The sequence below is a fragment of the Oxyura jamaicensis genome, chromosome 4, assembly GCF_011077185.1.
Source record: "Oxyura jamaicensis isolate SHBP4307 breed ruddy duck chromosome 4, BPBGC_Ojam_1.0, whole genome shotgun sequence".
Lineage (NCBI taxonomy): Eukaryota > Metazoa > Chordata > Aves > Anseriformes > Anatidae > Oxyura > Oxyura jamaicensis.
The window spans coordinates 8,694,711-8,707,695 of record NC_048896.1 but is presented as its reverse complement, the minus strand read 5'-3'; the positions used below and the strand labels follow the sequence as shown (position 1 = coordinate 8,707,695).

The following is a 12,985-nucleotide window of genomic DNA, read 5'->3' as shown; positions in this document are numbered from 1 at the left end:
CCTGTCTTTGAGCTGTGGTTGTGCAATCCTGTGTAAGTCAGCAGAGGGCGGTCCTTTAACAGCAAGGGCTTCGTAGCTCAAATTAAGCATCAATAAGCATCAATTTACTGCTAGCCAGCTGGAGTACACTTCCTTCAAAGGAGTGGAGAAGCCAACAATAAGCAGTTTCTTGTTGACAGTGCCTTTGACATATCCAGCATTAAGTGACAGGAGTCAGTCAGCGGGACAGATGGCACAGAAGGAGTACCAATAGTAGCTAAGGTCTGCTAAACCCCAGCTGACGATAGTCTAAACAGTGCTGTTCTTGCCATATCCAGCCTTGCATGTAACAGTGCCAGGCTTCACTTCTCTTGGGGCACCAGATGTGCAGAGTATAGCTAAGGAAAATGCAAGTAGTGTCTAATCAGATTACCAAATACATAGATTTTTCCCATTCTTGCTTGGCATTAGGCATGAGCTACACAGAAAGCACTGCTTGAGGAATTCTTCACTTCTGAACCCAGAGCAGTCTGTCTCTTGGCTTTGTTATCAAGAAGGGTAAATGTGCAGATGTCATTCCAAGGGTACATCCTTTTTATTGTTATTTTAAATCTTGAATCACTTGAAATGCGTTAAAATACCACAACTTTACTTCACAGAAATCGCAAAGTGAGGAAACTGAAGATGTAAAGGTATTTATAACCCCTTCCCTCTCAGCAAAGAATATCTGGATCTGGGTTACTGAGTCCTGCATGTTCACTGCAGGAATGCAGGCTACTATCAAATGGAGTGAAGCAATGGGATTAATCACCTGCTTAAGGCTAGCCACTTAGTTAAGTGTTTTTCTGGGGTAGGCCCATTTGAAGGCCCACAGGTAACCAGTGAAGGCAGTTCTAAACAGGATTATTTGCTAATGATATTAAGTGTCTTTTGCCTTGGATGGTTCATGAGAAATGAAATCCTAAACCTACTTCTAATCCTTCAGCTTGTCTGAGAGGTTTTCAGAGCTGATTCAGGAGTCCCATAAATAGGGTTCGGGATCTTACATTAGCATCAGCTACAGACTGATGTCTGTTACCCAAAAAATCAATTGTCCCTTAGTGCATCTTCCATGTCACAATGCTACTGATAAGTGAGGAAGATTCTGCTGTTAGTCTGATATACTTTTCAAATCTTGTTTTCTTGTAGTCTTCTCTCCATCAGACCTAGGGAAGGAGCTGGCAGGAGAGCTGCCTCACCTGTGTTGGTTATACCTTCCAGCGTATCTCCTGCCTGCTCACTGTGAGCTGATGCTGTTTCTCACCCTCTGATCAGCCAGACAGGTGCAGACCTCTCTGATGACTTGGGAAGCTGGGATGGATGTCATTCAGATTTTAACAATCTAGAAAGTTATGTAGAGAGGTATTTTTTTCTATTACCTTGTGTTGCCAGTCTATGCTTTTTTTGTGGGAACATCTGAATTTCCAGGGTGAAAAGATTTTTGTAGCATGCCATCATCCCTCCCTTCCCTTCAAATCTCTGGCTGCAAGTTAAAGTAAGCCTGGACAGGTCTTCACCCGCACCCTGATACTGTGGGCTTTCACCATCAGCGCGCACAGCGCAAGGCACTGAAATCCCCTTGTGGTTTCTGATATGTCATTAATTCTGTGCTTGCTCTGAGGACGTTTCAGGCTTTTTTAAAAGCCGGTGGTCAAAGTCAAAAGCTGATACAGGCTGGAGGTAGTTTGGGATCAGCTGTGAGTTCTCTTCTGGCTGTGAACTCCAAGTCATTTTAGGGGCTCTACTTTTTTTTTTTTTTTTTTTTTTTTCCGGTTATGTCTGTGCTGATGCTTATGTTTTATTGAATGTTTTATTGAAATTTCCTTTTGGGTTGGGTAGACCGTAAAGCCTGGTCGGTAGCAGAGTACGTTTCCACATTCAGGCTGTTGAATTTGCGTCTTTCCTCAGAAAGAGGAGTTCCCTGCCTGACCTTGATGAGCAAAGGGTGACAGACAAAGGAAGCAGGAAGAGCTATCCTACAGACAACCCTGGACTACAGCAAAGAGTATTTCTTTCTTCAGAAAACCTGGTGTTCATTGCAGTTCCTGTGCTCCCAGTTAAATGCACATGCCTGGGAAGAAGGCAGCTGATCTGTCAGATGTAACCCATCAGCTGGAGAGCCTGGTGCTGGGTGTTCTTTTTGGAATCTTCTAAAGGCAAAGGAGAGGCTGCTGTTGTTTATGGGGAAGAAGGCAGCAGCCTGGGCATTATTAAGGTATGCACTGAAAAAATATTTTACTGAACTGTTTTTTGAAAAATGAAACTGGGAGCAATTTTAATGATGCGTGTATTTTGTAAAGACCTGTGTTTCCTGCCCTTCCTTGGGAACAGAACGCTGTGAGAGATCTCAAGGCTCTAGCCTCAATGAAGAGGTGAAAATGTCAGCGCAGTTGAGGCTGCAAGTTCCCTTTTGGCAGGCTAAATTCAAGAAAGTTTGATTATCTGAGGCAGTGCCTCAGCACCTCCAGAATCCTACTGCATGTTCTTTTTTTTTATGCTGAAAAACCGTCACTGGCCTTTCTTCCCCATGCAAAAGGGGATACAAGTCTTAAAACCTTGGGCTTTTTGCAGTTACAATAATTGTTGTTATAATTTTGTTGCAGTGATGCTGTGGCTGCTGTTATCTTGCTTTAGTACTCCTTGTGCTTGAAACTCATGTTCTGATGTTCGAACTTCCTGAGAGGGAGTCAGAGCTTTTTGCATGTTGTTTTCATGTGATGTGTCCTTCCCATTATTTGTTTTCCTTTTGTTTTCATGCTTAGCTCCAAAAAACAGCCTCACTGTTTGCTGGTCTTCCATGGCTTCTTAGCTCATTTGAGTGGGATGCTGATGTGCAGCTGATCAGACGCAGCTCCTCGCTGGCACCACACCAAGCTCTTAACCTCACTGGAAAGTTCTTGCTTCTGACTGCATAAACAAGGGTGGGTGCTCTAGGGATGATTTTATTTCAAGTGACCCATCACAATGCTCTTCTTAGCCCCTTGGCAAATGCTCTAGTTCTCAGAGCTCTTCCTAATCTAGCAAATCAAAGACAGAAATGGCACTGCTCTAAGTTCTGGTCCTTGATCGTAGGCGCTGTGCTGGCTCATACACTCCTGTGGAGCCCAGGCTGCCCTAAGCAAACACAGGGGCTGGGGCTCGTCCCTGCAGGCAGCACAAAAGAGGCTGCCTTGTTCTGGGACAAGCAGCCATACGGACACAAGCCACGCTGTGTTCCCTGTCCTCTCACAGCCAGGTGACTGAGACCCAACCTGTGTTATTCACCAGTATTGCCACAGCCCAGCTCATCACAGTGCGGTCGCTGGGGCTGTGTAGTGTGGCGCTTTAGCTGGCAAAATCTCTGCAAGAATGTTGTCCTGGTTTCAGTGTGCACGGGTGAAGGGATAAGGAAGTGGAGCTCAGTGCTCTGCAGCTAGAATGGTTTTTCACAAAGCTTATTACTTCTTTAGAAGCAATTTAGACAAATTTGGAAAAGCCTAATGAAAGGATGTTTGTGAAAATGCTCATTCTCCAGCTACTAGCCCCCTTCTTTTCCTGTTCCTCATCTAGTAGATATTTTATAATAAAGGATAAACTTTTAGATTTGTTTTGCCTCTGGCGCAGAAAATCAGAGCAATGCTTAATATGGAATGGTGTCTGCTGCCCATTCAGTGAACTGCTAAAAAGCAGAACAATAACTGTCTTGCATGCTTTAGAAGTCACAAATAACATTTTAAATGGTTTGGATCATAATAGCCGTATTCATTGCCCCCCTACAGCCTGGCTCTCACAATCTAACCGATTTCTCTATATGTTGTGTGACTGACAGCGTGCCTCTAATTCCAGTGGAGTCCTTGTGAATAGTATTTAATCAGCCATATGGCACAATACATGTACATTCCTTAACGCTGTGACCACAGGGCAGCTCTCTTCCATTCAATATTTTACTGTGCAGACAAAGCACAAAATAAAAAATAAGCAAAAGCATTTAAAAGAAAGGTATTAACGTGTAAAATATATATTAAAAAAAAAAAAAAAAAAAAAAAAAAAGAGAGAGAGAGAGAAAAAATCGATCTCTCTACCTCTATTGTAATTTCAAAATCGCTATCCTTAGAACAATGCAAGCGGGACCAGGAATTGATCTCAGTCCTAAGGACCCTTCCTTCCACGCCCCTGTTTCTCTTGCTGTTGCAGCCGAGGAGCTGGGCTCGCGGCCGCTATCATCGCAACCCCGTAGGTCGGAGAGGCTCAGGAACGGGATCTCGTCCCGGCTCCAGCTCAGCCTTACAGCAGGGACCCGCCTGGGGCAGAGCTGCACGGAGAGCACCGCTCCGGTCCCGGGCACCCCTCCGGGCGGCACCTGCCGCGGGGACAAAGCGGGGCCGCGCCGGGGGCGGGAGCCGAGCTCGGGCCCTCCCCAGCTCCGCCCGCCGCCGCCGAGCGGCTCCGCCCGACCCCGGCCCGGCCCGGCCCCGCCCGCAGCAGCAGCCCGCGGCGCGGCCCCGCTCGGCTCAGCTCGGCGCGGACCATGCCGCCATGGCGGAGGTGAGGAAGTTCACCAAGCGGCTCAGCAAGCCGGGCACGGCCGCCGAGCTGCGGCAGAGCGTGTCGGAGGCGGTGCGCAGCTCCTTCGTGCTGGTGAGTGCGGGGCACAGAGCCCGGCTCGGCTCGGTTCGGCTCGGCACGGCGGTACCTTGGGCAGCTCCCGGCGGGGCCGCGCCCAGGCGGGGGAGAGGCGGCGGCGGAAGGGGCAGAGAGCGGCGGGGGATGCTCGGAGCGGGGGAAGAGGAAAAGGAAAGGGCTGGGCGGGGGATGGGGATGGGGTAGGTGGGGGTGGACTGGGCAAGGCGCGGGATGGGGCAGAATTCCCGTCGGGTGTGCGGTGCCGTGCCATCCTGCCTCCGACCCTGCTTGCCACCTGCAGTCCCTGTGCCCGTCTGAACGTCGCTCAGAGATGCGAGGACCGCAGGAACCGGCACTTCTGTGGGTTAGGGTTAGGTAGCGCTCCCGTAGCAGGAGCGGGAATTAATAAGGAGCCATCAGTGCAGGGCAGCGAGCAAACAGGTGCTGGAGCTCACCCTAGTAGGGTGCAGGCAATGTAAAACTGGCGAATAAATAGGGCAGGACTGAAGGGCACAGCCTGGCAAGGTGAGAGAGATGTGGACATTGGCATAAACGGGTGGTCTGATGTATCCCAGGAATTACGCTCAAATGTCTGGGGCAAAAGTCCCAGATGCGTTTCATTCCTGCCTGTGGGATGCTGCAGCAGGTTGTCTTTGTTGTGCTCACAGCTGTGCAAATGTTAGCTGTGGTACCCTGGGAGGATGCTTGGGTCAGTTCAAAGCTTCCCTGGGCTTTGTTGGATTTGTTTCACCACTGCTCATTGAATTACTCTAGCATGCGATCACACTTGACCTTGACTTTGATGGAAGGTTGTTCAGTGGGACATGCAGAAAGTACAATACAAGTTCAGTGAATAATTCCGATTCATTTTCTACTGGCACATTAAATGGTGTGTGAGCTAAATAAGTGGAGGGTTTTTAACAGTTCTCTTTAAAATAGAGTTTTATTGTAAATTTGTTAATTGCTAGGACTGAAAAAAAAATCATGGTAATAATACAGTCTGATTTCCTTGCGCCAAGGCTATTGTTTCCTGTGTGCAGTTGTTCAGGGATCTTTAGAGGCTCCTTTAGGGTTTGCTTTCACTCTTTCATCAACAATACGTAGAGACAAATGCTTTGTAGAAGCTGATGGAACCTCGTTAAAAATGAGCTTGTTTAGGACCTAAAGAGCTTTGGTATCCTCCAGGCAAACAGTTACACAAGGCCTGTGCAGGGTGCCCTCTGTCATAGACTGGAGGGTTAGGTGGGACTGCAGATGAAAATAAATGAAATCCTGACAGCAACCCAAAGGAGCCAATGGAGTCCAGCAGCTGTCAGCAGCCATTCTCTTTCTGAGCCTCTCTAGGGTTTCATTGCCCACACGGTTCCTGCCAACTCTATCTCATTCTCTTTCAGACAGGCAAATCCCCCAGGGCTGCTGTGCTGCTCAGTGTGTTCGCAGCCAAGCGCCGGAGGAGGGTGAGGGAAGGTGTCTCTGATTCCCGGGGCTTGGCAGAGTTTCCTGCTTTTGACACTTCAGTGGCAAGGGATAAATCCCAGCACTTCTGCATCACCAGGAAGAGCCATAAGATGCTGCAGCATTCAGGGACTGGGAAAGGAGGTGGTGTAAGCTTAAGGACTCTCTCAGATAGCGCTTCGGACACCTGCAGTGATTATGTGTGAGGTGCATACTCCCTAGGTTTCTCCAAGGACAAGGCGGTTCCTCTCCATCTGCCAGATCATCACGCTTGTGAGGAAGGGATGGATGTCTGTGCTGGGGTGTGCTGGCTGTAGCGGAGTCCACAGAGATCTGTGAGCATGGACGAGACAAGGGGTGGGGAGCAGAGCTAACGCTGCATGTGCCAGATCACACAACTTCACCTGCAGGAGGAGCGGGCACCGTAAAGGTCCATTACTGTGTAGATGGAGCTCAGCATTTTGGGCATTCAAGGCACTCCCTCGAGAGGAGGAACTGTCTGGAGTAAGACGCCATTTGCAGTCAGTGAATGAAATACTGCTAGATGAAAACGTCTCCGTGAGGAGAACCTGTAACGTCACAGAGAAGGTCAGCCTGTGTGGAGCCGTAATTTGTGCGTCAAAGGAGACGCATCTCCAGCCAGGAACACTGTGCTCCTGCAAGGCCACCCCGAGAGAGTGGGACATCTGGCGTGACGGAGGTGCAACACAGCTCATGCAGCGCTGTTTCTGTTCCTGGTTTCCCATTTATGCTCATCTAGCACCATGAGATTATTTGTTCTTCTTTTTGGTGTGCAAACCTGGAGTTTTGTTGGTAACTTCTGGCAGGGCTTTGCTCTTTTGTGAAAGGGAAGCAGCGGAAAGGGTGGTGCTTGGGCTTCCCAGCAAAGAGAGGCTGCCCAGAGCTTCGCTCCCAGCCTTCCTGAGGTGGCCTGGGTTGCCCATGTCCCGCCCGTTGCCCTTTGCACCAGCTGCTAGGATGCAGCCATTGCTCTTCCTGTCATGATTTAAGGGGAGCTGCGATCCTGATCTGTAGCAGTGAAAGTTTAGGCTGTGGTGGGGAGCCCAGGGGCACTTCGGTCCCCCTGGATGGGGAAGGATGAAGCGCAGCTTTCACTTGGTGCCGTTCAGTTTCTTCTTCCTGTGCTGGTGTTCCCAGTGTCCTGGCTGTCATTCTGGCCTTGCATCACGTTCACAGACAGGCTGTGTAGAGGAGGTCTTGGCAAGAAAAAAGACTTCAGCATGAATCCCTTGAAAGCACGCACAGCCCTACAAAGTGCTGCTGCAAGCACCTAGGGTGCTGCAGGCACTAGGGCATGTGGGAACCCCGATTCTGTCTGCACACTTTTCTTTGCAAAGCTGCAGGGCAGTTTGTATCAAATTCAGCTTTGAATGGCCCCCGATGCATGCTACCGATTATAAATCATTGTATAGAGATTTGGCAGAATAACAAACAAGGTCGCTGTTGAAGTAGACAAATGCAAAAGCATTAAATTGGCTAGTGGGATAAATGACATGCAAAACAATGAAGGAAAAAAAATAAAGATTTGGTTAAAGAGAGGAACAGTCAAAGCATAAGTATGATAACTGACACCACTCTTAACCAAGGGATTACCTGCAGTTAAACCTTGGGGCATCAATAGTAAAATACTGTGTTAAAACTGCAACTTCAGAGCCAGAGCACAAAGTGCTGATGTTATCTGAGAGGAGTAGGGACCTGTGCAGCCACGGGAGTGCTGCGGGACAGAGCTCAGCCCTCACCAGGAGGACGCGGCCCCGTGCTCCCTGGTCTGGCAGAGGTGCCTGTGCACCTCTCCTTCACCCCATCTTCGCTTTCCACTCAAAACGTTATGGGGCATTGTAGAGTTGAGCAGAGCACATGTGCTTGAATGAGATCCGTAATTGGTGGCACTGCCAGAAGAATAGCAAAGGCTCTGCCTTCTGCCTCAGGACCCAGATCAGCTGCACGTGGTCACTTGCATTGTTTGGCCAAGTCTTCCCTGTGCCTCCCCACCTCACAGGAGCTGTGCGCTCAGCAGCAGCTGGGCCCCGGTGGGGTGAGGGTGGTCTCAAGCCAGTTGCAGGCTTTCCAAAGGTGTCATTCACTGTGTTGTGGCAGAGAAATAAAATGTGGGAGATGTGAGATCAGAGGTACAAGCGTTTGACAAAATCCAGACAATCCATTTTCCCACAGTGCTGCCAAAACCAGTCATTTGGTGGTAATTGTAAGTATCCCCCAAGTACTCTGATTTACTTTAGATCATTTCTATGCAGATTAACTGAAGACCCATTCACTGCTTCGCCACAGAGGTTTACACAGGATGCAGACCCAGAGCATTGTACCTGGGCAGCTGCAGCTGTGCAGGCTTTCCCCAAGCTGGATGTCAGCCCGCTCTGTGGGGCATCCCGAGGCGCAGCTCGGTGACGTGTCCTGTGCACGCAGGCACAGCTTGGTGCTGTGTGCCCCACGCGCTCAGGCACACTCACAGCTCTCAGCCCCACATCTGGCAGCACGTGAGCTCCCAGAAATTGCAACGTGGGAGGACCTCTGCTTGCAAACAACTGCACCAATCGTTGCCATACAGATGTATTCAGACCGAGAACATCTTCCCTCCTGTGTTAAGCGGTGCTACGAGATGTGCTCCCTGTAACTGCGCCATGAGACTGCGGGCAGCATGCCAGGAGGAGAAGATGGCTTTTGTTTGATCCTGGTGGGACTGGGTTGGTATGTGTCGCTCAGTTTGAGGCAGACACAAAATAGGAGATAAAAAGCTCCCAAAGAGTGATATTAAGAAGGTTTTGACTGGAAGCAAAAAGGCACTTTGTTCTTTCTGTTTTTTTTTGTTTTTTTTTTTTTCTTTTTTAACATTTTAATCCATATTGTATGTGACTGAATTTATACTCACGCAGGAGAAATCAGCTTTCTGCATAGAATCCTCTTTTAATAAGCTAAACTTGCTTTGATCAATGTGCAGACTCTTTATTCGCACTGCTCGTAGCGATCTTAACGCTCAAGAGAGACACATTATATGCATGTTCCCCCTTGGGTATAGTCAGTACTCTGTGTTTGCATAACTTCAATAGAAAAAGAGATGTGCTGGAGACAAGGGAGGAAATTCAGCTCTTACTTCAGTGGGTGGGAGTTTTGCTGCCGGTTCAGCTGGGGCAGGCTTTCCTGCTGCGGCTGGCTGCCTCCAGAGACTGCCACTACTGCTTGCTCGAGTGACTTCTGTGGAAGTGCACACGGTGAGATTATTACTCACAGGGGCTTAGTCAAGAAAACACTTAAGCACATTCTTAAAATTAATCACATACTTTCCTGAATTGGGGCTTGTGCACTGTGAAGGGCTGAATTTAGCTCAGCATCGGCTGGTTGCTGTGACATGGCCTTGGGCAGTGCATGCAGTGGAAGTGGCCTGGTTTGTTCCTGCCTGAGCACAGCTGGGGTGTGCTCTGGATGAAGGACACCACTTTGCAGGGAGGAGCAAGGCCCCTGCTACACCATACAGCTATCTGGGGCCACTTCTTAGCAAATCTCTAGCAAATCTCCTACCAACGCGCAGTCCCGAAGAGAGAGCAATACCTCCCCCATGCATGCCTGTGTGCTGAGGAATGGGTACTGTAGTATGAGCTGTGGCCACTACGGCCTTTCTGGAGGTTTTTGGAGACTACAGCAAGCTTCTGATAGACATTAAATCTTATCCTTCCCAAAGGAAATTATTCGTCTGAGGAAGAGAGCAAACCAGGCAGCCCTTAAACTCGTGTACATATACTTCTTGCCACGTTTTGCTGGCTGTGTGGCCAGGGCTTTAGCACTCATTGGACAAGGCTGAGAATGGTTCGCCCTGTGCCGGAGGCAGTGTCATGAAATTGCAGGTGTCCCTGCATTGACAGCGCCTGCCCCGACCTGCTGCCATCAATGCAGCAAAACGCCTGGAACAGATGGTTGTTCTTGGTGCCTGCAGCTAGTGCCAGCAATGCAGCTGGGGATTTGGTGCACTCGAAGTCCAGTGAGGGGACAGTTCTAGGGCTTTGTTTCATCTGTTTCTGGTATCTGGGGATATTTGCAGAGTCCCTCCCAGGACCAGGATCATTTGAACCTGGGCTGCTGTAGTACATATTATAGCATCCTTTCACATAGGCAGTTTGGTGGCTCTTAGAGTGTTTCACTTAAGTCTTTGCACACTGATTTATCATCTCTAATGATGCAAAATTGCACAAAGCTTTTGACATTTCTGTGGCCTAAGAATGCAAATCACAATCACACACGGCAGCTGAACAGCAACCACTCCTGGGGCATACGCATGGTTTTAGATTTCCCTGCTTAATTGGCCTCCTCACTGCTGTTCTGGCCAAGGAAGAGAAGGATGGCTTTGTATGCCTTTGTGGGCATTGCTGTCATCTTAGAAATGCTGGAGTGTCTTTCCCTGCTGCCATCTCCCTCCATCTCTTTCATTCCCTTAAAAAGTACAAATCAAAGCTCTCCCTTGCTGACTTCTCTTCCCTTCAGCACAGCTCTGTCTCATCTCTACCATTTTTCCCTGCCTCCTGCTGCTTCTCTAATGGGGTCAGGCCTGCTCGTTCCTAACCCCTTTCCCACCCCTGTCTCCTTTATTGCTGAACTGCAATTTCTTTCTCTCTCCTATTAATAACTCCTGCCACAGGACTATCCCTGGGGAGCAGCTGTGTGTGGAAGGAGACCCTGCCTGCTTCAGTCCAGGGCACTCCGTCCTCCCTCCTATATTTTGGCAGCGGTCGGGAGCCTGGGATGCAGGTTAGAGCTGTGCTAGCAGAGTGCAGATGGAGGCCGTGGACTGCAGCCTGCACGCTGGAGGCTTGGGGCCAGGGTACCCAGGCAGCAGCAAGGTCCCGCAGCATGGCAGAAGCTGTGGCTTCTCTCGGGTGTTTGGTAGAACTGGGGAATCCACAAGTGTTGATTTTTGTGCAATTCAACCCCACACACCTGCAGAGTTTCTGCAGGCTGCATGCAGAATCAGGAGAGGAGAAAGGAGTCTCCACCTCTTGTAGGGAGATGTCTGTCTTGGCTCTTCCCATAGCAGGTTGGGGCTTCTGGAAAGTTGCTCTTGGCTCAGGTTTCCCTGGCAGTTCCAGCTCTTTCTCCACCCTCCCTTGTCCCTTCCAATAATGCTGGAGCTTGTACGGATGTCTTCACCTGGGAGAAACTTGGAGGTGCTTCCATCAGCTACAGCATTTCATCTGTGGCTGAGTTGAAGCATTGCAGAGCCTGTCCAGCAGCCTCAGAGACCCTTCTGGAGCACTCAGCAACCGTGTGTTTATTGGGGAGAACGTGGTTGGACTTTGCAGCCCAACGACGGAGCTGAGATGGGAGCTGACACGATTTCCTGAGCTGGTTAAGTCACCACTGACATCCCCGGGGCCTGACTTCACTGTTGTGGGTGTTCACTCTATTGCTAAGGCAACCCAAAACCAGATTGTGACTTCCTGCTTCGGTTCTCCCCGCAGTGCTGCACGGGCTGGCGCTCAGCTGGTGCCCGGCCGGGCAGAGGAGCAGCTCGCCTCCTCCTGGGGCTGCTCGCCTGCGGGAGCGGCTGCCCAGTTGGCTCGGCCCAGCGCGAGCGAGATTTCTCGAGTGAAAAACAAGGGTTTTTAAGAGCAGGCAGGAAAGGGAGGGGTTCTGCTTGTGTGCAATTAATTGTTTTCAGATGTTCTGAAGCTGGATCTTTTGGAGATGGATACTAAATATAAAACTGATACTACATAAATAAATGATGAAATGCCAGTGACATCTGAAAAGCACTTTGGGATGCTCTAGTTAAGAACTTATATAAATATCATGCATTATTGTCATTATAATTACTATTTCCCTTTTTTAGCATGCCTGTGCTTACAGAATGTTTTGAGAATTCCTATCTGGCAGAAATTCAGCTGTCCCATGGAAACCAGTAGCTTTTTGCCAATTTCTATTAACGCTATTATTTTCAGAAGAGAAAATCAAAGCTGCGCTGTGTTTCCATCTCTCATGCTCTGCAGCAGATGCTCAGCTGGATGCAGGTGCAGCTCTGCTGACACAGAGATGCACTGATCCTTCCCTCTGCTCCTCAAGCGGATGGGCTGGGTTTGAGCCTGGACATAGGATGCCAGGGTATAGGATGAGCGCTGCTGGGGTACCCTGCTGAAGGCATCACCTAAGATCTCCTCAGCGAGCCTGTGCTGCTGCAGAGGGGATCTGTTTGCTGCTGGTAGAGGAGCAAACTGAGCAAAACCCGTAAAAAGCTGCATGGGAGGAAGCCTTCTTCCAGCCCCAGTCTCCAGACTCATCTCTGCCTTCCGAAGAACTTCCTCCTGTGCATCTGACCCCTCCACCTGTAAGCCCTGTGTGTCCTTCACACGAAGCCCTCTGAGAGCTTTTGGGTCAGGGTTACAGCAGAGTCCTGCCCTCTTCCTGGGATGCAGGGTTTTTTGCCTCCAGCACAACCAGGATTCCTGTCTGGGCATTTGTCTCGTGTTTCTAAACTTTCTTCTCTCTGGCCAGTGTAAAAATAGTTTTGGCCTGCTCCTACCCCACTTTATTGACTGTTTCTCATCCCTGTGGTTTTACTGTAGCACATCTCTGTGCATCTCTTACTGTGCCCGGCTGTTCCATCCAGCTGAGGGCTGGGTTTGCAGCAGACTCATAGACAGGAGCTCCCCGCCATCCAGTAAGAGCTGCCTCATTGCCTCCCTCCTGGTTTCTCCTCAAAATGTGGCTTTGCTAAGAAATCTGCAAACCCCTTGGCAGCAGCAAGGCTGCGTCGTGTTGTGACTGCTGCCATCTGTGCTGACTAACGCTCTCGCCCTCTTTGCCCTTCCTCCCCTGTTTCTCTGTTTCCACCTCTTTCTTCTCTCCTCTGCTTCAGATACTGTTTGGTTTTGCACTGGGTTACAATGGT

General features: G+C 49.5%; 1 protein-coding gene across 3 annotated transcripts in view; it reads left to right on the top strand.

The window, feature by feature from the left end:
- Positions 1-4,478: 4,478 nt before the first annotated feature.
- DOCK11 (dedicator of cytokinesis 11) overlaps positions 4,479-12,985 on the top strand; it is a 79,701-nt gene continuing 71,194 nt past the window's right edge. For all 3 annotated transcript variants that reach the window (XM_035325938.1, XM_035325937.1, XM_035325939.1), the window contains exon 1: positions 4,479-4,635. In XM_035325938.1, coding sequence (XP_035181829.1) covers positions 4,534-4,635 — 102 coding nt within the window. In that variant the 5' untranslated portion in view covers positions 4,479-4,533. The remainder of the gene's footprint in view (positions 4,636-12,985) is intronic.